Consider the following 24,653-nt stretch of genomic DNA (forward strand, 5'->3'; position numbering starts at 1 on the left):
AGAAGTAGTCTGAAAGGAATGGGAGGTTCCTGTAACTGCATTCATGGGAGGGAAGAGATAAACTCTTAAATGCCACTCTAAAGTTTGGCCCTGAGCATGTGGACAGAAAGATCTCCTTCCCATTCCACTAGAGCCAGAGTGAGGCCAGATACATATCTAATGAGCTAACAACTCTTCAAACCAGTGTTCTGTAAAAACTGGTTCAACACACAGTGGCAGAAAGTTCAGCCAAGAGTGTGTATTTCCATTCAAGAATGCTGCCGCCTTTGACAGTAGAAGCTCAGTTTAACAGTTTCCCAAATAAGGGGCTGGCTGTGGTGGCTCCCACCTGTAATCCCAGCACTTTTGGAGGCCAAGGTGGGTGGCTCACCTGAGGTCAGGAGTTCTAGACCAGCCTGACCAATATGGTGAAACCCCATCTCTACTGAAAATACAACAATTAGTTGGGTGTGGTGGTGTGTGCGTGTAGTCCCAGCTACTCAGGAGACTGAGACTGGAGAATTACTTGAACCTGGGAGGCAGAGGTTGCAGTGAGCCAAGATCGCACCACTGCTCTCCAGCCTCGGTGACAGGGCAAGACTCCATCTCAAAAAAATAAAATAAATAAAAAATTCCCAAATAAGTGAGGAGTTAGGTATGATGTGCGTTCACGGGCACTGCATTTGCCACTTTCCCAGAGATGTTTCTATATCTCTCTGTAAATGGGAGTCCCCTAAACTAACTCTGGATCTATGATCTAAGCCCAGATCACAGCGTGCTGTGAGGTCTCATTAATGTCTGTCTTCCCTCACCTCAAATGATGTCAGACCCGCTGCTATATGTTCCCATGGTGCACCCTGCTTCCCCTAAGAGATACTCCTCACCTGGCAATGACTTCCTTGAGATCTGCTTCTCTCTAGACTCTAAGCACCCTGTGGACCGGGAGTTTGGTGGGGAGGAGGCATCTGTTTTGTTCTGCATCCCTGAAGTTGAGGCAAGGCCTGGTACAGAGCTCAGTAAACATTGCATTAATTAATTGATCAATTAATTAGTTCATTCACTTCGTAAATTATGCTTTTTGCACGGTCCCGTGAAGAACACAAAAGAAGCCAAACTTGCTCTCCTGAAGGGACTCTAATTGGCCTCACTCATACAGAAAAGAATGAATGATGCCCCAAACAGGGAGGGAGCATGGGATAAAAGGCAGATTAACGTGAGGCCTTGCCAGCCAGAAGAGGTGTGGATGCCCTCTGCTTTCCTGCCTCTCTGTCTTTACTCTTGTTACTCTCTCCACCTGGCATACCCTTCATCTCATCTCAAAGGATCCGAGGCCTCCGCATTATCCAAGGCCTACAACAATGCCACATCTTTCACGAAGCATCCCCTGACAACACTGAGCGCTCTCACAGCAAGGCCCAGGTTATAACCAGAACTTCCCTGGCAGGGCGGAGCACCTTCACCCACACACATTCACTGCTTCCACAAACATTTATTGAGCACCTACCTGTGCTGGGGACCACTCTTGATTCGGGGGTATGGCAGTGAACAAAAATTATTCCAGGTAGGAGGAAGACAGGCAATAAACAAATAAGCAAAACAGAGACTACATCGAATGGTGATAAATTCTATGAAAAAAAGAATTCAGGGGGAAAAAAAAGGCATTGGAATGGGGGTTGCAGTGTTCATTAGGGTGGCCAGAGAAGCCCTCTCTGTGAAGACACGTATAAACAGAGGCCTGGAGAAGGTGAGGAAGAGAGGCTTGCAGGTCCCTGGGGCATGAGCACTTGAAGTGAGGACAACACTGAGTGCAAAAGCAGCCATGACTGGTGTGCTCTGAGAACCAGGGCTAGCCAGCAAAGCTGGAGAGGACCAGGCTGAAGGAGAGTAACAGGGAAGGGAAGTGAGAGGGAGAGGACCCTGAGGGCCACTGCAGGGACCTTAGCTTTAACTCTATGCAGGATGAGAAGTCACTGGAAGGGTGCAGTCACCTGGCTTCACTAAGTCAGGATCTCTCTGTGTTGAGGAGAGACTATAGAGGGCAAAGGAGGGAAGTAAGGAGACCTAGGCCTTCAGGCAGGGGACCACTTATCTATTTATTTCTACTGCTAAATGGTTCCTGCCTTGAGTTTGGGGCACCTTGTTACCCATCTTCATGTCCTCTGAAGTAGCTGCCACATAGCCAGTGCTTGATTAGTATTTGTGAACGTGGCCAAGAAAGAAGGGAAGAAGGAAGAGAGGGACAGTGAAATGAATGGAGTTTAGTCTCCATGGTAGAGAGGAAGAAAGCAGACATTCCAGGCAGGCAGAGGCAACAGCGGAGTCCAGGAGGCTGAGATGAACAGGAAAGGCCAGGAAAAAGGAAGCCTGTGCTAGAGCCGTTGCCATAGCAACAGACAGCTGTCTCCCCAGGCTGGCAGCCAGGCTAGCTAGCACAGGAAGGCGCTTAATGCCTTCCATCCCTGAGTGCTGCATTCACCATATGATAGTGTTCCCACCCAGGAAGCAGCTCTCCTTGAGTGCTGCTCTCAAGAGCTCCTTTAAAATCCAAGGGCACTGTGGAGGAACTGAACCAAGGACACTGCACTGCAGAGATTAAGCTAGTGGGTGGGAGGTGGAGCCAGGGATGGAACACAGGGCTCTCTCACACACACAGGCCTGTTCCTGACTTGGAGTGAACCCTAGGAGCATTTGGAAAACAGAAGCCACTCACCTCCTTCATTCTCACTCACTCCTCATCCCACTGTCTCCAACTGTGGCACTCCATTTCTATGCCATTTCCACTGTGTTCCAGTTTCCTGGGCAACCCTGTCCCAGGAAGCCATAATGCTCAGAAATAACACCTCCAGCAGATTCATATTCACTCCCAAGCCATTCAATCAGATCTTTGCTTTTGCTTTCCACACAAACAATTGGAAATCTCCCCAGCATTTCATTCTTCTTTACTCTATTTCTGCTATTCATGCTGATTTTATTCAATGCGGCTCAGGCCTTCTGTTTAAAGCCACAGCTTCTTGGGTAATTTAAAAGAAAGTTAAAAGGGAGGCATTCATCAGTAATGCCCTAGTCTAGGTGGATCTTTAAATAAATGACATTTGGGAAAATGGTTCGTTCTGCCACCTGTGTGGTGTGGGGTTAGTAAATTGTGAGCTTGAATCTCTCACATTGCAAAAGTCTTGTAAAAACATCTTGGCAAGGAGCGTTTGAGGCCCTGGGGTAGAAAACACATACATTTCTATGCTCTTCTGCTCTTTGAGGCTTTGCCCACATTAATCCAAGACCAAACCTCTGTGCTGCTATCCGAGATGTGGGACTGAGCCGATTGAATTATAGAAATGCATGGTCAGGAAGACACACAGGTAGCACTCTGGGGACACATTTGTTGGGAGTCCTGAGAGTTAGCCAAGTGTGACATAGTGCTTGACAGCACCACAATCTGTTCCCCTGTTTAGATAATAATGTGACTTCTGTAGAGCTTTGATACCACTGATAATTGCTCATTCAAAAGTACTGGCTTTTCTCCAAATTGGCCTCACTGGTTTTGTTCCTGTGCCCACATTCAACATCACCGGCTTTCAGAGACTCTGTTGGAGAGAACCACCTCCTCTTGCACACGTTTCCCTCTCTGCAGGACCATGCCAACTTCTTCAGTTTGATCTCAGTCTCTCTCCCTTCCTTCCCCTCCCACTGAGCCGCTAAGCCTATTCTATGTCAACCCCCGAGAGAGCAAAAATAGCAAACATGTAAAAAGCATCCTCTGACACTAATAAGTTAAGGATTATTCACTCTGACATTTCAAATGTTTACATTGCTACCTCTTAATTTTTTTAAAAAAAATCATTTATTCCATTAGCTTACATCAGGCCTTTGGAAAGTAAGTTTCTCCCCTTAATTATGGAAATAGTTACAGAGAGGCCAGGTTCCTTCTTTGCTTAATTTTAGTATCATCTGCTCATCTAAGCAGCTAGTCGTTTGCTTGCCTACAGGTTCTATGTTTATCTTGGGTACACAGAACCTATGCTACACTCTGAATAGAAATTTATTCATCCTGGACTCACTCAGAAAGATGTTTTACATCACAACTATGTTCATTTCACTACACTAACTGTTTCATTGCCCTGGAAAATTACTGATGGGTAGCCAATGCAATAATCCCCAAGATTCCTGGGTGGAAATACTAAAGCTGATTTTACATTTCTGCCATGTAGCATTTCCAAATGTTTAAAGTGGACAAAAGCCTGGAGGAAAATTATATAAATATGTATATTTGATTCCAAAATCTTCACCTGTCAGAGCATTCCCTCTGTCTTTTTTTCTCTCTTTCTTTTTTCAAGCTTAAATTCCCAACTTAACAATGGATATAGAGACCCAACTAAGGCAAAGTGACCACACAGAGCTATAGCAAATGTAACCTGCCTTCATTACACTGCCCACTGTCCCTCCAAATTCCTTATAGGGACATATGATTACCAGAGGCTTAATTTTATGCTGCATCATAATCCTTTTATACATGAGATTTATATGACTATTTAGAAAGAGGTTGCACAATCTATAGACTTGATACTTCTACTGAATTGAATATTTACAGCATTGGCACCTTCCTAATTAGCATTTGTTTCTTCCTTGGAATAAAGGAGATCAGATCTCAGATGTTCTGTGACATCTGGCCAGCCAAAAATGCCAAAATGCTCCTTTCTTTCTTGGCAAATTATCAAATATTGAAACATACATACATACACACATGTATGGACACACATATACACACAAATTTACTATAGAGAATGTAAGAAGCACAAAGCAAATTGTCTATTCCGCTATCCAGAAGTCACCACTGTTAACTCTTTAATGTGTCTGCTTTCCATTTTCATCAATAGAATAGATATATAAGCAAACTATCCTACTGCATGTATTACTTTGTTTTCTGCTTGCTTTTTGCACTTATTCTATCATGAGTGTTTTCTTGTGTTATTAAGAATTCTGCTAAACCATCGTTTTTCATGGCAGTGTAATATTACATTGCAGAAATACAGTTTATATTATCATTCCCCCATTTTTTGGAATCTTAGGTTTTCTATTTTTGCTGTAACACCGAATGAACAGCCATATACAAAAATATTTGTGCAAATGAATATTTCTTCAGGATCAATTCCTAGTTCTGTAACTACTGGGTCAATGGTAGGATACATAAGAAGAATATATACATTCAGGCTTTTGATACATAAGAAATCAAAACAATTTACTCTTCACCATACTCATGAGTGCCTGAGTTCATGGCTTTGGGCCAAATTTCAAAGAGCAGCAGTAAAAATCCCAACCTGATTTTGTATACTGGACTTGTTTTCTATTTTGTCTTCTGAGTGTTTAGTTGGGATATCCTCCAGTGTGCAAAGAAATGTTTCTGAAGCTCTTAGAATCTGTCAAGCTAGAGCAATTGACTTGCCTTAGCCTCTCAATTGCAATCAATTTCAAAAGCAAATCTTTTTTAAAATCTATATACATGTGTATATCTATATTTATATACAGGTGTACAAGTACCTGGCAGGGTAGTCAGCCCAAGAATGTATGAAGATGTGTAGGACATACCCCACACTATACAAGCTTCTATATGCTACAAGTAAAACTGGTCTCGAATTTTGACATTGTGATTCTCAAGGCAGCTAGCGTATTCTCCTCTAGACTGGTTAGCTAGTTTGTGGTAGGCTCTGTCATTCATGAAAAGTGTGTGATTATGAAATTGGTATATTCTGAAAGTCTCCATTGGTGGAAAAAACTTCAGTTTAACTTCATGTTCTCTTCATTTAACTTTGCAGACCTCCTCAACTGATGCAAGTCCAGCTGAGGAATTTCCTGAACCTGAGGAAAATGCTGCAAGAGAAGAAAGGAAATTAAAAGACGACAGGGAGAAAAGGGAACAGAAGGATGAAGAAATCCCTGAAAATGCAAACAATGAAAAGATGTCCATGGAAACACTACTCAAAGTGTTCAGATGGGGAAGTGAAGCACAGGACTCCAACAGATTTGCCAGCCACCTAAAGATACAGAACATTTATGCAGAGGTTGGTTAAGTTATTTTGTAAAAAGTTAGCCTCAATTCTGAGCATATTTTTATGGAACTGCTCTCAAAATATATCATTGTATAGAAATTATACAGAATCTCTTTAGTAAATACAACCATTTTTTAAACATCTCCTGGATTATAAGATTGATTAACTTCATGTTTTTCTTCTTTAAAGGGCTTCATAAAAACATTTCAAGACCTAGGTGCCAAGAACCTGGAGCCAGTTGAAGTTGCTGTTCTCTTGAAGCATCCTTTTATTCAAGACCTGATTTCAAATTATTCAGACTATAAGTTTCCTGTGAGTATTACCCCAGAGTGCTCTAATTTGGTTGGGCTCCAGTTCAGGGCATGCTGGGATGTTTCTAAATGTGAGCTGGCATGGAAGAGAAAGAAGTTGCACTCTGCCAGGCCAGGCCGGAATCTGGAGAAGCTAAGCTGGTAATCACATCAGGCCAGAAAAGCCAGCCTGAAATACCCAAAGGGAAGCAAGAGTAGGCACAGTTGATAGGTGGTAGTTAAAGCTGGGTGGGTGACAGTGTTAGGATTGTCACTGTAGCTGTATAATGATGCTAGCCTGTGATTGAAGAGTTTGGAGAATAAGATTGCTCCTGCCAAAGAGAACTAACCAAGACCATGATCTCCAGCCAAATACTGACATATTCATTGTACTCTAATCACGCAAGGTACACATCATCTTTGTAGCGGAAATGATAGTGTATGCAAAAGGTTGGGCACCACTTCCGTCAGGAAAACAGTAGGCAAGACGGAGAAACTAAGGACCAACCCCAGAGAAACTGGACAAACTCAGCAGAAGAAAGGAAGAACTACAACTCAGAAATCACATAACCACCAAGCAGGTCTGGACCACACATGCCAAATGTGCATCCACTATGGCGAGTCCCAGGCCTTTAACAGCAGGGACTAAGGAGGGCAGAGGCTGACACCAACCCCTTTTCATACTGTAGCACTACATCCCTCTCAGATACCAGTTTAACATGAAGTGTCCCTGTTTGACTCCTGTGAGTTGTGTATTGAACTACAAAGGGTTTGCTGAGTTGAAAATAAAAGCACTTTCACTTTGGTAAAATGTAGATTGTGTATCTTGACTTCTCAATGATAACAAGTTACATTTTGCAGTTTTCGTCCCATACCCACAAATGAAACTATTCAGATTTAAATATCTTCCTGTGTGCCTAAATGTTTTTGTTCTAAATTGGTGATCCTTTTAAATATTAAATCATTAATTAATATTAAAATTAATTTTATTGCCTGTATTAGTATAACTGAAGTTGATTTCTTTTTTTTTAATTATACTTTAAGTTCTAGGGTACATGTGCACAACGTGCAGGTTTGTTACATATGTATACATGTGCCATGTTGGTATGCTGTACCCATTAACTCGTCATTTACATTAGGTATATCTCCTAATGCTATCCCTCCCCACTCCCCCCACCCCACGACAGGCCCCGGTGTGTGATGTTCCCCTTCCTGTGTCCAAGTGTTCTCATTGTTCAATTCCCACCTATGAGTGAGAACATGCGGTGTTTGGTTTTTTGTCCTTGTGATAGTTTGCTGAGAATTATGGTTTCCAGCTTCAACCATGTCCCTACGAAGGACATGAACTCATCCTTTTTTATGGCTGCATAGTATTCCATGGTGTATATGTGCCACATTTTCTTAATCCAGTCTATATATCATAGATGGACATTTGGATTGGTTCCATGTCTTTGCTATTGGGTTTTACATATATAGATAGATATAGATATAGATATAGATATAGATATAGATATAGATATAGATAGATATAAAACAAGGTAGCAGCTGTTTAGACACAAAGCCTATGCAGTAGTGAAATATGATTACAGCATTTAAGAACACAGGCTCTGGAATCAGGTCATGGGACTGAATCTCAGGTCTATCCCTCAGTAACTCCCTGACCTTAACTTTCTCTTAATCCTGGCTTTCTCGTCTGTGAAATGGGGATGAGACATTCATATTCAAAGGGTGATGGTGAGGATTAAGTGAGGTCATGCATGTAAAGCACTTAGCATGGTATCTGACACAGGGGAAGTGCTACAGAAATGATGGCTGTTAGGGGTACTATTCAATACTGATCACCTACTACTGAGACCCGTAGTATAAGCTTTCATAGGAAAGAAAAAATTGAGTACATAATTTCGTCACTGGTCTAAAAAATTTTAACTCCTTTTTGCAAGATAATTTTTATATGCAGGAATTGCAAGAAAATGATATAAGTTAAACCAACCAAGTGCAAAATTATAGGAATTCAATACATGACATTTTTGTGCTGGAAGCGTGGAGGGAGTCTGCCCAAGAAGGAATAAGCTGGGTCTTGAACGATGGTCAAGGTTTGGGAAAGTGGAGAGAGGGAAAGGGAAGTCTACATGGATTTTGCTGTTGGGGTAGGGAGGCAGCAGAGTCCTGGGTGAAGGCAAGGTCTGGGGAAGGCATGGAAGAAGGACTGCAGGAGCCCCACCCCATGAATAGCCTGGGAAAGGTATAAAATGATCCCATTAAATTGGTCAGATCAGGCCAGATTGCAAAGAACTCAGATGTCACAAAGGGAAATGTGAATTCCATTTGAAAAGCAGGAGAGAATGAACAGGCTGCTGAGCAGAGCATGATATGATACTAATTTCTTCATCCCCAAGCATTCCTTGGGGATATTGTGCCATAATGTCATCCTGCACAACGTGGGTTCCATAGGCCCATCTCTCTAGACTGCATTTTAGCTTACATTCCCTGCTCCACGTGTCAGGGAACAGCTCTCTTACATTGAACCGGTAAAATAATTTGCAAAATCCTTTGGGATTATGTAAAATAGGACTTATTTTATATTGCTGATTACAAGTAAGAGCATAAAAATGATGCCACAATTATTTCCTCTCATACTGGGAAGAAAACTCCCACAAAATCAGTATGACTTGAAAATATCTTCACTCTAAGCAGAGTGATTAAATATGATGAACTTGCAGAGAAGATTCTATTTGACATTTTATTTGAGAAAAGAAAATAGCCAACAGATGGCTGCCTTCAAGAGTTAGCCTTTCTGAATAGGTGTTCTGACTTCCCGGGAAAGCTGTCATCCATCAGACTCCCCCCGCCTTTATTTTTTTGAGACAGAGTTTTGCTCTTGTTGCCCAGGCTGGAGTGCAGTGGCATCATCTGGGCTCACTGCAACCTCCGCCTCCTGGGTTCATGTGATTCTCCTGCCTCAGCCTCCCAAGTAGCTGGGATGACAGGCGCCTGCCACCATGCCCAGCTAATTCTTTGTATTTTTAGTAGACATGGGTCTTCACTATGTTGACCAGGCTGGTCTTGAACTCCTGACCTCAGGCGATCCACCTGCCTCAGCCTCCCAAAGTGCTGGAGGACTCCTTTTAAGTTACACATTCCCCTCATTTCTGAAGGAGTGTCAGCGACTAGCAATGTTAACTGAAGTACTATTGGCATTTGGAGCAGCACAGTTCCTCTTTGAGGATAACTGTCCCAAGTGTGGCAGAATACCTAACATTTCAGGCCCTACCCCCTGTATTCCAGGAACATCCTGACACACTGACCTCCAAAACCACCTCTGCCTGCACACTTGCCAAGCCTTCCTTGGTGCACAGTACCCCTCTGGCTGAAAGCCACCCAGCAGCAGGGTGTCTGTCTTCTGTTAACCAGTCTCACAATACCTGTAGCACCTGGCATTCTCATAGCAGAGAGTTAGTTAGTGAGTTAGTTCATTGCCAGAATGCTTCTCTAAGATATACCTGAATCATCTACTTTAACTCTCCCTCCTCATGTCCTCCACACCTCTTCCTGGTCACTCCACCAAGGAATCTAATTAGAGGCCAGTAAACTACCACCAGTGGGACTCATTTGTATGATGGTCCATCAAGAAGAGTTGTGCCCATGTCCAGAAAAGTCTAAATTCTGATATTTACAGTGAAAAAGGGTCCCTTTCCAGTAAGGTGTTCTATTCTCATTTTTGCTAAAAAAATAAAAATAAAATAGAACCAAAAGGAATGAAGGGATGGAGAGAAAAGAATCTTTGAAGACTCAAACCACTGCACTCGTCCTGTCATTTTTTGCTTCAGATATCCATGTACAAGTAAATAGATCACATTTTTATAATACAGTTCAACCACAGTGATGTCATCTGAAGATCTTTCAAGATAAGAAGAGCAAAAGCTAGAGTGTGGTTTTTCAGGTTAAAATGTTGTTTGCTATTATAAACAGTGGGAAGTGAAGGTTGTTGCCTAACAGCTTTATGTTTACAAGGTTCTTGTTTAGAAGTGACAACATTTTAAGATACATATTTGAAAAAAATAAGTATGCATAATTGTAATAATGTATTTAAGGTGTACTGGCTTTTGGATATGAGAGTGGGCTCTGGAGCTGCACTGACTGGGTTAATACCTATGAAGTGTGTGGCCTTAGGCAAGTGACCTCAAAGTGCCTTGGTGTCTGCATCTGTAAAATAGGGCCAATTATCATAGTCACCTCATGGGGCGGTTTGTACAAATTAAATGAGATAATACATATAAAGTACTTAACTCAGTTCCTGGAAGATAGAAAGCACTCAATATATGTGAGATACTACTACTACTACTACTACTACTACTACTACTACTGCTACTACTACTACTGCTACTACTATTAGGTTCTTGCAAAAGTAGTTGCAGTTTTTGCCATTACTTTTTCTTTCTTTTTTTTTTTTTTTTTTGAGACGGAGTCTCGCTCTGTCGCCCAGGCTGGAGGGCTGGAGTGCTGGATTCAGTGGTGCAATCTTGGCTCACTGCAAGCTGCGCCTCCCGGGTTCACGCCATTCTCCTGCCTCAGCCTCCCGAATAGCTGGGACTACAGGTGCCTGCCACCACGCCCGACTAATTTCTCCATATTTTTTTATTAAAGACGGGCTTTCAATGTGTTAGCCAGGATGGTCTCGATCCCCTGACCTCGTGATCCGCCCACCTCGGCCTCCCAAAGTGCTGGGATTACAGGCATGAGCCACCGCGCCTGGCCTCCCATTACTTTCAATGGCAAAAAACCACAATTACTTTTGCACCAACCTACTTCTACTACTGCTGGTCTGTAGTAGTTACCGTGCACAAGAAATAATTCTGAATCATGTGCAATTATATGTGGGTGGACTAGTGAGCCGGCATCTAATCTCTTGAATGCACATGTCTTATCTTTGGAAAAAAAGAAGGACTTTTACTGGTGCAGTGCCATGATGATAAAGGGTCCGAACTGAAGTCCCAGGAAGCCTCTGGTCCATACCTATGTGGAAGTTCCAGATTTTGCGTTGGACATTATAGATATTCAGCTAAAGTCACTTATTTAATTTCCGCTTTCATAGGCCTTGTACAAAAAAGTTATTTTCAAATAATGCTCCTAAATTATTAAGAAAATGATTTGTGTAAATGTAAGAAGATCATTGAGGATATTGGAACTGGGCTGTTGGTGAACAAAGTCAATTTCCTGTGATAAATATATATTTATAAATGTAAATGAATAAACAATTTTCTCTAAAAACTTAATAACTTTAGTTTCTTGTGATGAACGCAGGCTAAATTATTATACATTTTTTAAAACAAATATATAAATCAAGCATATTACCTTATAATTGAGGTTTATATTCAATGGGAGATAGCAAAAAATCTTTTAATGTTAACATCAGAATATCACCAGAAAATATCTTATAAACAAATGAATCAGGACCCAATTACATTAGGATAACATACCTATAATTATAAGTGTGAACTGAAGGAGACTTTCATCCCTCTTTGTGTTCAAGGCACCTGACTTTAAAATATTCTCTAAGCTTCTCCTTTATGTTTATAACAAAATATGATAGCTGCTTCAGTGCTTTGTGTTTTCAAAGCACCAGTGTCCAACATTTTCTGGCTTTCACAGGCTCTTGTCCATTCACTGCTACTGAAAATTGTGGTCCCTGATTTCAGCTATAAATTTAGCTAAGACTGGTTTAAATATATCTGGAGCTTATCGTTTTCCCCATGCTATGGAGTGTCTGATATTCACAAGTTAGCTTATTCCTTAATCCTCACATTAACTTTTGATAATATTAAAATGACATTAGTTATTATAAACATACTATATAAAGAAGACATGTTATTAAGAATTGTAGTGGGCTGGGCACAGTGGTTGCCATCTGTAATCCCAGCACTTTGGGCGGCTGAGATGGGAGGATTGCTTGAGGCCGGGTGTTTGAGAGAAACCTGGTCAACAGAGCAAGACTCCTCTCTACAAAAAATTTTAAAATTAGCTGGACATGGTGACATCTGCCTGTAGTCCCAGCTACTTAGAAAACTGAGGTGAGAGGATTTCTTGAGACTCGGAGATTGAGGCTGCAGTGAGCTATGGTCATGCCGCAGCACTTCAGCCTGGGTGACAGAGCGAAACTCCATTTCTGAAAAAAATAAATAATAAATGGAAGAATGGTACCGGGTAAGACCAGAAAAGTCAATGGGGAGCAGCTTTTCTTTTCCACTTGGTTCACTTAGCATTGACCTTTGGCTTTAGAGATCTGTGTTTTCAAGGAACAAGATCTCTAAAGAAAATGATTCACTGTGATTCCTCACAGTGACTGATAGAAGCAGTGCCTATGTCAATCGGCAAGGGTCAGCACAGATGGTGAACAAACTCATGTCTTCTCAACTAAAATGATCACAGTCAAACTGAAGCCTTTGAAACTCAGCTCTGAGGAAAAGGAACTTATATTGTTAATATTGTTGAAATACTTCTCTAAAATTGTGAAATAAAAAAAAACCTAAAAGCTACCTAAATGCAATTCTGTATTTTTCACATGTTGGTACTCCTTCTACATTGTGATAATAGCTAAAATATCTGTGATTTAAGATGTAAGATAGCTGTATAGCAAATGAAAAACAGATCATTCTTTCCCTGATGTTTTTTAAATGAAAGAATGAGACAATTTCAGGAAAGTAATCTTTTGTTTTAAAATTCTACAAATCTATAGACATGATTAATTTAGCATTAGCATTTTCTTTCATAGAGGGTGAATACTGGTTTTTTTATTCATTCATAAGGAAATAATCTTTTAACTTGCCCATTCATTATATGCCAGGTTCTGTGTAACTGCTTTTACAAATGTTAATTAACCTAATATGACAACTCCATTATTAGGCGTGGAAACTGAGGGTCCAAGATCTTAGATAACTTTCCAAACGTACAAGTAGTAAGTCTCAGGGTGGGATTAAAACTAAGTGGAGAAGTTTGCTCAGTGGAAAAAAAGAAATAAAAACTGTTTAATGGTTGCCATGTACTATGTGATCATTTATTAGTATTTGTGTAGTATAGTATTGATCGTCCTTTATTAGTATTTGTAACTTCTCTTTGAATCTTTTGTCTTAGGATATTAAAATAATTCTCCAAAGGAGTGAACATGTACAAGGAAGTGATGGAGAGAGATCACCTTCAAGACATACAGAGGAAAAGAAATGAAGACAAAAGGGTGTGATTTTTGTAATTCAGCAATAAATCTTCCAAAAATTACATGTGACAGTGGTGTTTGTCATATATGTTATGATTTTAAGTATAGAAATGAACCCTACCAGTTTATTATCGGCATTGAAAAGGGAACCTTCCTTAACTTGGAGAACATTTCATAATAAAGACAGAAAAAAATCCGAAGTAAAAATCCAAAGTAAGCAGGAATGCATTTTGAAGTGATTCTGAAAACGGAAGACCCCAAAACAGTATGTTCAAAAATAAATAAGTCATGAAAACTCCCTATGAGAGGTATCTACATTAGGCAGATATAGTGAAAATTTCCCCAAAACTCCACATCAGCACAGTGCTTCTAGGTACATCTTATAGTTCTTGCTCCATATGCAGTAAAATTTCCAGGTTTATTTCAATAGCCAAGAAGAAGGCTGCATTATTGAACTGCTAGTAAAGCTTTGTTCCCATCATCTATTCATAATTATTTCTTAATAGAATATATTTCCTTCATAGATAGATGTACAATTTCATCTTTTTGCTTGATAAGTTGGTGACTCAAGTTCAGTGACACTTATCAATAAACTGTTTCAAGTATGGTGATGTATTCTCAGTGGCTGGGCTGCTTCTGTGATAACCCCTGTGGGTCTCCTCATTGGCTGAATCCTCCTCTTCTGCTCAACCTCTGAGTTGGGAGGGCCCCAGGAATCAGCCTTCTCCATCTGCAGTCAAGCCCTGGATGATTCATCGATTTCCATGACTTCATGGGTTTTATAGAGGCTCCCAACACTGAAATTTCTATTGTCACCTTCGTCCAAAATCCAAACTTCTGTGTCTTAATGGCCCCCCATTTTCCACATGGATGGCTAATAGTCGTCTCAGACTCAGCGTGTCCGAGGTGAATTTCTGATTTTCCTCTTCCTCAAACCTGCTCCTCTAAGTTCTCCTTCACTTTAGGCAACTGTGTCCTCCTGCTGTTCAGACCAGAGAACTTGAAGTCATCCTTGAGTTGCCTCTTTCTCTCATATCCTCCCTCCAGGCTATCAGCAAATCAGGTAGGACAGACCCTGAAAATGCATCTAGAATGTGATCTTCTTTTTGAGACAATTCCTTTGCCCAGGCTGGATCCATGGCAACCAGGCTCCGGCCCCGGTTCACCCATTCTCTGCCTCAGGGATTATAGGCGTGAGCCACCGCGCCCGGCCTAGCATGTGGTCCTCTTTACTCCTTTGTCGCAGGAAGTCTGCTCCAAGCCTTCACCATCTCTTGCCTGGATTACTGCAGTATCCGGTAACCAGTGATCCTGTTTCTGTTCTTGCTCCCCCTACAGGCTGTTTTTAAGCACAGCAGCCAGAGGGAGCCTTTTATAATGCAAGTCAGGCCATATCACACCTCTGCTCCAACCCTCTATGTCCTATGTCACCCAAAATCCAGCCCAAGTCCTCATCTTGATCTTACCCTCGCTGCTTCTTTGAGCCCATCTACTGTTCTCCCCTTTCTCACTGCTTAAGTGACAAAACTACCTTGCCCATCTTAGGACCCACCGGGTACACTCCTGCCGCAGGGCCTTTGTGCTTGCTATTCTCTCTGCTTAGAATGATTTTCCTCCCACATCTCTGCATTATTTGTCCCACAGATTCCTCCGGGTCTCTGCTCAAATGTCACTTTATCAATAAAGCCTTCTCTTACTACCTCATGCAAAATAGAAGCAACTCACCACATCTTACTCCCACTCTTATTTTTTTTTCCCGTCGCGCTTATCAACATCTAACAAACTACAGTATATTTACTCTCTCATCTATCACTCCAGTCAGTTGTAAGTTCTGTGAGGTCAGAGTTTTGTGTATTTTCTTTGTTGCTGTGCCCCAGAACCTAAGACTAAAAACCATAACAGCTTTATGTTATGTTGATACATTTGTGCAAAATATGTGGGAAAATCACATTTAAATTGATCACTAAGTCAATGAGCAGCCCAAGACAATTCTTATTGTTAATGGGAATTCTAATTCTAATTCTACAAAGAGACACATTTCCTAATTTTGCTTCTTGTGGGCTAAAGTTCACTTGAAGCTCTATTCCAAGAGCACTTGTCTTCAAGCTAATGGAGGATACTGACCCAGACATGTACTTGGGAGATGGAGAAGAAGCCCTACCTGAGATTACAAAATTTCAATTTAGCTGATTCACATGTGAACCAACAGGGTAATTCTAGTAATTCTAGAGAAGGGAGGAGAAGAATATCTGAAAACAGAGTTCAAATCAATAAAATATCATAAGGACATAGGCAGTAAGTGAATCCACATTTCATTAACTGAACGAGACAAGGCAACAATACATGGCAATAGAAAAACACTGAAGCAGAGCAAGCAGCATTCCCATAATAATTTTGTGCACAATGTTGTTAAATAGGAAAATTGTAGAATCTTTCTTTTGAGGCTCATTAACTCCTCTAAGCAGTGGGATGGCAACCAGCCCACAAAGGGTCTCCCGGTCAGTCTTTGCCAGATCAGAGTCTCTTAATCATCATCAGAATGAAGCAGGTCTGGTGACTGGGAATGAGCCAGAGTCTCTCTCACTTCTTCCACTGTTTGCACGTTTATCTCCTACCCCTATTTGCTTATCATAGCATGATCTATTTAACACATAACCGCAATCTTATCTGACCTTGATACTACTCACTTATTTTCACACGTCTTTAGTAAACATCTCATTGCATTTCCCACAAGCTCTGATCCAAATGTCTTTTTTATTTCCCACAATGTTGGTCCCACCTCTATTTTCTTTATAAAGGCAACAGATATGAGAATAGCATGTACTGAGCTTGCTATGGGTTATGAGGTGTGCTATGTTGCCTGCATAATTTTCTTATTTTGTCCTTGTAATAATGCTCTGGGTTTGCTATTACTTTCGCCTTTACAGGTGAGGACACAGAGTATCATAGAGGTTAGGTGACTTGCACAGCATTGCCAAACTAGGCTCAGGCAGAGCTGTGATTTAACCCCAATAGAGACCAATGCCAAAGCCCATGCTCTTTCCTCCACACCACATTGCTTCCCTTTGAGATGGGAATCTCTGAGAGCTGTAAGAATGTCCAATGTGAGCCTTTTCACTTTTCCTCTTACCTCTAACAGTGCCCAACTTTGCTGCTTCACGTAACCTCTGCATCCATACTTATTCTCTCATCCTTCCCTTCAGTCCCAGAGTACCAAACCTCTTAAAGTCTGTTTGCTCCTATCGTGCTATCGGTCCTAATCCCTCCCCAACCTCTAAAACCCTAGTCCATCATTATTTCCAATATTTTCTTTTTTTGGTCTCTCTCCTCTGGCCACTTCCCCTCAGCATATAAACCTGTTCAAGACTTAAAGATATGGGGGAAATCTCCTTCCCATAACACTACTCTAATTATGCCTAGAGTTAATTTTCTCTCTTTCTCTCTCTGTTTTCTTTTACTGTCAGACTTCTTAAAATAATAATTTGCCCTCATTCCTCCTGCTTTACCACCTGACAGTTATTTTTGTGAACAGATATTCAATTTTGTCAGATAATTATTTTCTGCATCTAAAAAATTATCATGTTTTCTTTTTTTTAGAATATTGATATGGGAAATTATTTTGTTTAATTTTGAGTGATGAACCAGTCTTGCATTCCAGGAATGTATTACACTTTTTGTATAAAAATGGATTTATTTACTAATATTTTCCTTTTTTTAAATTTATTTATATATTTATTTTTTATATATTTTTTGTTATACTTTAAGTTCTAGGGTACATGTGCACAATGTGCAGGTTTGTTACATATGTATGTTTTCTTGAGAATTTTTTGATCTGGGTTTGGGAGAGATATTTGTCTATAGTTTTATTTTCTTATAATATACTTGGTTTTCACAGAAGGTTAATTCTGGCATCATAAATGAGTTAGAATGCATTCATTCTATTTTATAGAAGAGTTTATGTAGAATTGGTTTTTCTTCAGAACTTAAGCATTTCCAATAAAGCCTCCTGAACCAGAGTTTTCTTTGTTGGAAGAATTTTAATTACTAATTCAATTTATTTAATAGCTATAGGATTATTATCTACTTCTTCTTGGGTGAGATATGGTGTCTTTCAAGGAGTTTGTCCTTTACATCTAAGTTCCTAAATTTATTGGCAAAAAATTTATAATATTCCCTTATTATTAACATTGGCAGGTTCTGTAATGATGACCTCTTTTTATTCCTGATAGATGTTTTTCACCTTTCTTCTTGGTCATTTGACTAGAGATTAATCAATTTTATTCATCTTTTCAAATAACCACCTTTTTAATTTTACTAATTTTTATCTATTATTTTTCTGCTTTGCAGCCAATTTTTTAACCTGTAAAATATCTTGCTTTCTCCTTACTAATCCACTGAAACTTACCTCAGAAAAGTACTAAATGGCCTTTCAATAAACAAACGCGGTAGCAATTTGTCTCCATATTTGTATCTTATTAATCACTGCCTCGTTTTTAAAATTTTATTCTCCCTTGGATTACAAGAGAGACTACCAACTCTGCTGTCCTTTTATCTCTGTAATTACTTCTCCTTACATAGTTTATTTTCTCTTCCTATGTCTCGTCCCATTCTCTCTTGAGTATTCCAACCATCTACTTATTTTCCATTCTCATCGGTATGTAAAGGACTTAAATATTTTTCTTCATCTCTGACTTCTGTGACCTGCAGAAGCTCATACACATCTACCTACTAGCCTGAAAATCCTGCAGGGCTTTTTAGATAAAATCTCCCAATTTGAGTCATTGTCACTACTCATCTCTTTCCAGATACAGGGCATTTGGACATCAATGGGGCATTTTACAGTTATTCATATCTCCGTGATATCCTTGGGAACAAGGTAAACAAATACAGCTAGATGCAAAGACAAGTGAATTTGTAACTGGTGAAATAACTTTAGCAAACACAGAAGAGTCATACATGAGTTATTCATTAACTGTCTTCCTCAATGGACTGATGGCTATAGGGGATACTGACCATGTCTGTCTTATTCATCTCTGTGATACAGTCCAACAACAAAGATATTCAAAGAGAGGTATCGAATTCATGTTAATTCGAATTGTGGTTGACACAAAGTTAAAAGAGATTGGAATTAAATTATGTTTACTAAGAGAAAGAAGACCCAATAATTTCTTGAAGGATGAGTCCCACCTAACAAGATTGAGATATTAATATTAGGTAACAATAGATAATAATAGCTAGTATTATTGAGGGTTTACTGTGAGCTGGGAACTGTGCTAAATGCTCCTTATCTCATTTAGTTCTGACAATTCTTTGAAGTAAGTACCCTTAAGATTGCCATTTATATATGAAGAAATGAGGTTTAGAGAAGTTATGTAACTTGCCCAAAGTCACACACCTGGTAAAAAACAGACACAGACTAAGAAAGCAATACTAACCCCAAAAGCCATCCTCTTACCCAGTTGTCTATGCTCAGGTACAAATAACCTACCACACAAACACAGGATGAAACATGGCTTAGCGGTGTTTAAAAATAAAAACAAAAGGCTTTGTTCAAAGTCAAGTGAATCTAATTGGCTGTGCTATGTGGCCCCAAGAGAACCCATTATCTTCAGAGAATTAGTGGTAATACAATAGCTCCAATAACGGAGGTGCTGACTTTCCTCTGATTTGTGGTGGTCAGACCTCAACTGCAGTTCTGGATAAAGTTCATGGCCTCACACTTTAATATATGTGCACTCTGTGCAGATAAACTGGGATATATGTCAGTTCTATACACATACACGTGTGATTAAAGTGAGGAAACTTCATCTTTGAGAAGAGAAACTTCAGATTTGGGGGACAAGGAAGATAAACTTCAGATTTAGGGGAGCTATCACCAACCATTTGAAAAGCTGTTTAGATGAAGCATCTTTTCTGGGCCTCCAGGGATGAACTAACACTAGTGGTGAATGATAAAGTATGAGAGATTTCAGCTGACCATTGAAAGCTATGAGCTCCCTCTTGCCAAAAGCACGGAAGTATTCTGACAGAGGCAGGGTTCACTGTGGCAGGGAAGTTGACAGCCATGGCAGGAGCCCAGTCCTTTACCTGTTTGTCCCGCTTCTCCTGAAATTTCATCTCTACCGAATCAGTTGCTCAGTTCTGCTACCCAAACTTTTATCTCCCTAATGGACCATTTTGGTTTATCCTTTATCATACTTTACCTCTTTGTCTTGCTCCTATTGAAATTTCGTCTCTACTGAATCAGTTGCTCAGCTCTGCTACCCAAACTTCTATCTCCCCAGTGGGCCCTTTCAGCTTATCCTTTATCATGTGTGGTTCTCTCACTTCTCTAGAACACTTTGACTAGGCTTATCACACTGTGAGCATCCCAGATTTCCTTGCACTGGAACTCCAGGCCTCAGAGCCCAATACCATACCCAGCCACTTAGTTGCTGTCCTATCCAGGCCAGTCTATGGTTCCCTAACAGATGATTAAAGTGGGAGAAGAGGGGATACCGACATCAGATGTGGCATTTGACTGGATGACCTTCTAGCCTCTCCATTTCTGAGGCGATACAGGAAGAGCTCCTCCTCCTAACTTCCCATTCTATATTAATGGCAACATCTGTGGTTCTTCTGGTCTCCCATACTCAAAACTTCAGAGCTGTCCTTGCTTCCTCATTCTCTCTCTCCCGTCATACCCAAGTCTTACTGGTTACTCCTTATAAATATTTCTCACAATTTTCCTCTCCTTTGGGTTCCCACGGTCACTACTGTATTTCAAAAGCTCTCAAAATATTTTTTCCAGACTTGAAATACTCCTCTGCTTTCTGTATCTTCTCCTCAATCCTCTATATTTCTTTCCCAATACAGTCTCTACACTACTCTCAAAGCAATAATCCTGAAACTCTGATTAAGCATGTCACATTTTTGCTTAAAAAACCTTCCTTCTGAGGCCAAGTATGGTGGCTCACACCTGTAATCCCAGCACTTTGGGAAGCCAAGGTGGGAAGATTGCCTGAGGCCAGGTGTTCGAGACCATCCTGCTCAACATAGTGAGATGCCAGCTCTGCAAAAAAAATTAAAAACTAGCTGGGTGTGGTGGCACACACCTTTCATCTCAGCTACTAAGGAGGCTAAGGTGGGAGGATCACTTGAGCCCAGGAAATCAAGGCTGCAGTGAGTTATGATCATACCATTGCACTCTAGCTTTGGTGACAGAGCAAGACTCTGTCTCTACAAAAATATATATATATATTTTAGTTAGCTAGATGTGGTGGTGCATGCCTGTAGTCCTAGCTACTCAGAATGCTGAGGCAGGAGGATTGCTTGAGTGTGGGAGGTTGAGACTATAGTGAGCCATAATTGCACCACTCCACTCCAACCTGGGCAACAGAGTGAAACCTTGTCTCAGGAAAAACACAAAAAACCCTTCCCTCTGACTCCTTCTTACTAAATGAATTTTAGATTTCGTAGAATGTTATTCAGAACCTGACTCTAATCTACCTTTCAGGGCTTACTCATCTTTTTCTCACACTGAACACCTATCCCAGCTTCACTCAGTATAGCTTCTGGCACTTGTTGTATACTTAATAAATTCGGAATGAAATAATTAATGAAGAGGGAAGTCACCCACTAGAGGAAATTTTAGGAAGTGGAGACGAACTCTTTAGAGCAGAGATGTTTCTATAATCTTATATGTACCTTATGCTAGATCTATAGAAATAATTGAATTAATGTTTACAGGATTTTGTGTGTGTGCATGTGTGTGTGTGTGTGTGTGAATGAGTGTGTGGAGGTAGAAAGAGTGTCACTTTTCTTCTCCCCAGCTGGCCCCCTGTAGCTCAGGATAGATGAGACTAGGCACCATGAGGGTACATCTACTAGAGGCTGAAAAGCTCTAGTCTACTACATGAAAGCTAATGAGAACCACAAAGTCTACTATAATCAACTGCTTTTAGGACCTGGAGCCTGGTCTAATCCTAAACAGGTCAGCCCTGCAGCTTGACATCCAGGCTGTCTCTAGCCCCTCCCCCATTCTCTACCCATTTCTTACCTAAACAAAGGGTGTCCTAACTCTGCCTCAACACCATTTGCAAATTATTTTATCTCCTTTCATACATTACTGAATTTGACTTAATAACAAATTCATGTTGCCTGTTGGCATAGCTCCTACTGTCTCCAATAGCTTTTCTGCCATGTTCTCTGGCAAAGACATAAGACTTAGCAGGGCATCCTCTATTAGTTACTAGATACATCGCTGAACATTCTTTTGAGCCAGGGACAAGCAAATGCACAAGCACATTCACTCGCAGATCTTAGCATAAGGACTGGGTGAAATCTTGTTTTCAAGCTTGTTTCAAAACAAATCTGGAAAGAGATGCCACCAGAGTCTTGTGGCTGCAGTTCAAAGCCCCAAAGGGCCGCACTGGGCTCAAAGCAGCGCCTTGAGCACTCGAGCTCCAAACACATGCTGTTGTGTCTTTGCTCACTTCACACTAACCACACGGAGAAAATAGCGACAGCCTCACCTTGCTGTGCCCCCACAAACCTGGCTGAAACCACAACATCCTTCTCGTATATGGCAGACTCCACCATGCACTCCAGAGAGTGAGGCTCACTCTTCTCCCAACAGATTTCACTGTGAGCCCATTTCATGGTAACGTCCTTTTAAATTAAGGAGAGCTTTGCACCATGCTCCCTCCAAAAGTATCCAAGGGAATAGCATCCTCAATTGGAAAACATCATTTAGCTTTCTGATGCTTCAGGAGCCCTTTACAAATTATTTCGGAATTTAGCTACCCTTTATAAAGTTTGCCCATTGTGCCAGGTGCATGCTTGGCAAGTTCCTTTAAAATACTAAGATGCATATATTGCTGTTATTTCTTTCAGAGGGCAATTTCCTACAAGTTGATAAACATGTTTCTAAAGATTGCATTTTCCTAAGGAAGCTGGGAGAAGTAGCAAGCAGGTGATAATAAACACTTATTGGATATTTTGCATGTGCCAGCTACTATTCTAAGCACTTTGTAAGAATTAGATTATTTAATCCTCATGTATAGGGAACCTTAAAAGGTGAGTATGTCACTATCCTCATTATGTAGAAAAGGGAGCTAAGGCATGAAGGGGTTAAGGAGCTCACCTGATTCACAGCCAGCAAGAGGCTAGGATTCTTACCTAGGAAGGAATCTATCTCCGGAGCCTTTGTCCTTAACCATCTGACTAGACTGCTTCTCTGTCACCTATGGGCCATGTACAGGCATCACGAGGTATGACCAAGCATGTAAACTCCCCAAGAGCTTCTCTGAACTAAGGACTGAGCCTCCCAGCCCTCTGCATTTTAAGCATCTGCTCCCTACTACAGAACTTTGCATGGCCAGGCACAGTGGCTTACACCTGTAATCCTAGCACTTTGGGAGGCTGGGGCAGGTGGATCATTTGAGGTCAGGAGCTGAAGACCAGCCTGACCAACATGGTGAAACCCCGTCTCTATTAAAAATTCAAAAATACCCAGGCAGTAGTGGCGCATACTTGTAATCCTAGCTACTTGGGAGGCTGAGGCAGGAGAACCGCTTGAACCCAGGAGGCAGAGTTTGTGGTAAGCCAAGATCGAGCCACTGTACTCCAGTCTGGGTGACAGAGTGAGACACTGCCTCAAAAAAACTTTGCCATCAGGGCCTTAGATTATGAAACCTGATTTTCTTGAGCTATGTACCTCTTTTGCAGCTACTTGGCTTTCGTCATCTGTGTTCCTAATGTCCCTATCCTCACCCCCTGATTCTGGTCTCATATTTCTGGTCACAGTATTCTTTCGTTTGACCATTTGACTTTGCCCTGAGTCATCCACTCACTGACTAGCCTCCCAGCTCAGCAAGAAGGGTCTAAACTCTTTGTCACTGTAAACACTTTAGACTGATGACAGCGAAACAGATGAGCCCCCAGAATGCGCTCCTCCAAATCAGCCTCTCTGCTGCAGAGGGGTCATGATAAATTCAGGTTCCTCTGTAAGCCTAGTAACTGCTTGTAATGGCCCAGTGGAGGAGCATGTGCTAGAACTGAATTTCTTCAACTGAATGATTATGAGACACGGGGACATGGGCTGCAAACACAGATGATGAAGACTTAGCAGGCAATTAGAAAATATGTAGCAGACTAGATTTTTCCACAAATGGCTTCTCAATCTATTTTTAAACCTTCCCACTTTAAAACATGAGCACAAGATAGATTTCGCTTTTCTTTTAATTTTTCTAGAAGAAAACAAAGCACAAGCACTATGATAAACAGCAATGGCTGGGCGCGGTGGCTCACACCTGTAATCCCAGCACTTTGGGAGGCTGAGGCAGGCAGATAACCTGAGGTCAGAAGTTTGAGACCAACCTGATCAACACGGAGAAACCCCGTCTCTACTAAAAATACAAAATTAGGCAGGCATGGTGGTACATGCCTGTAATCCCAGCTATTCGAGAGGCTGAGGCAGGAGAATTGTTTGAACCTGGGAGGCAGAGGTTGCAGTGAGCCAAGATTGAGCCATTGCACCCCATCCTGGGCAATGAGAGTGAAACTCCGTCTCAAAAAAAAAAAAAAATCAGCAATTGAGCTTCATTTTCAGTCCTGGAGAGGCCACAGGGCATGGCAAGGGCTGTCACACATTAACTGGCTGCTACCGGGTAGTGCTGTGGGAAGCCAGAAACTCAGACATTTATGTAAAATCTCTTAAATTTTAAGTATTGACAATCGATTCAAATATTTCACAACACTATGTGGTCCAGCTCTGTGTAAATCAAATAAATACGTTGGTGGAGCTTGTATATATGGCCTGTGGGCTATCAGTTTTTCAAGGTCAGATTCAAGCAAGTCAGAGAAGGTCTGGGCTTGGCAGTGAGGGGACAGGCTTCAAGTCAAGGCTTCACAGTTTAAAACTATCTGCCCAGGGCCACCACTAGCTCATTCAGGGCCCTTGGGTCTCCTCACAAGGCACTCTCGGAGGATAAATGATAAAAAGACATCCCTTCCTTCAGACTGATGTAGCACACAGCAGGGAACAACAGACTGGCTAACAAAGGTTAGCTTCCATTCTCCTCTCAGCTGGTTACGTTATTGCAGAGCATAAGCCACCCGACCACGTGCAGCTGCCTTAGGTGGCCCCAGCCAGCA

The 24,653-nt window shown here is 41.1% G+C and overlaps 1 protein-coding gene across 1 annotated transcript in view; it reads left to right on the forward strand.

The window, feature by feature from the left end:
* Window positions 1-13,586, forward strand: part of SPEF2 (sperm flagellar 2) — a 192,537-nt gene extending 178,951 nt beyond the window's left edge. Inside the window, exons 35-37 of the mRNA XM_032135721.2 lie at window positions 5,787-6,032; window positions 6,210-6,332; window positions 13,439-13,586. Of these exons, the coding sequence (XP_031991612.1) occupies window positions 5,787-6,032; window positions 6,210-6,332; window positions 13,439-13,528 (459 nt within the window). The 3' untranslated portion in view covers window positions 13,529-13,586. The remainder of the gene's footprint in view (window positions 1-5,786; window positions 6,033-6,209; window positions 6,333-13,438) is intronic.
* Window positions 13,587-24,653: the final 11,067 nt, after the last annotated feature.

This window comes from Hylobates moloch, unplaced genomic scaffold, assembly GCF_009828535.3.
Source record: "Hylobates moloch isolate HMO894 unplaced genomic scaffold, HMol_V3 SCAFFOLD_17, whole genome shotgun sequence".
NCBI classification, from domain to species: Eukaryota; Metazoa; Chordata; class Mammalia; order Primates; family Hylobatidae; genus Hylobates; species Hylobates moloch.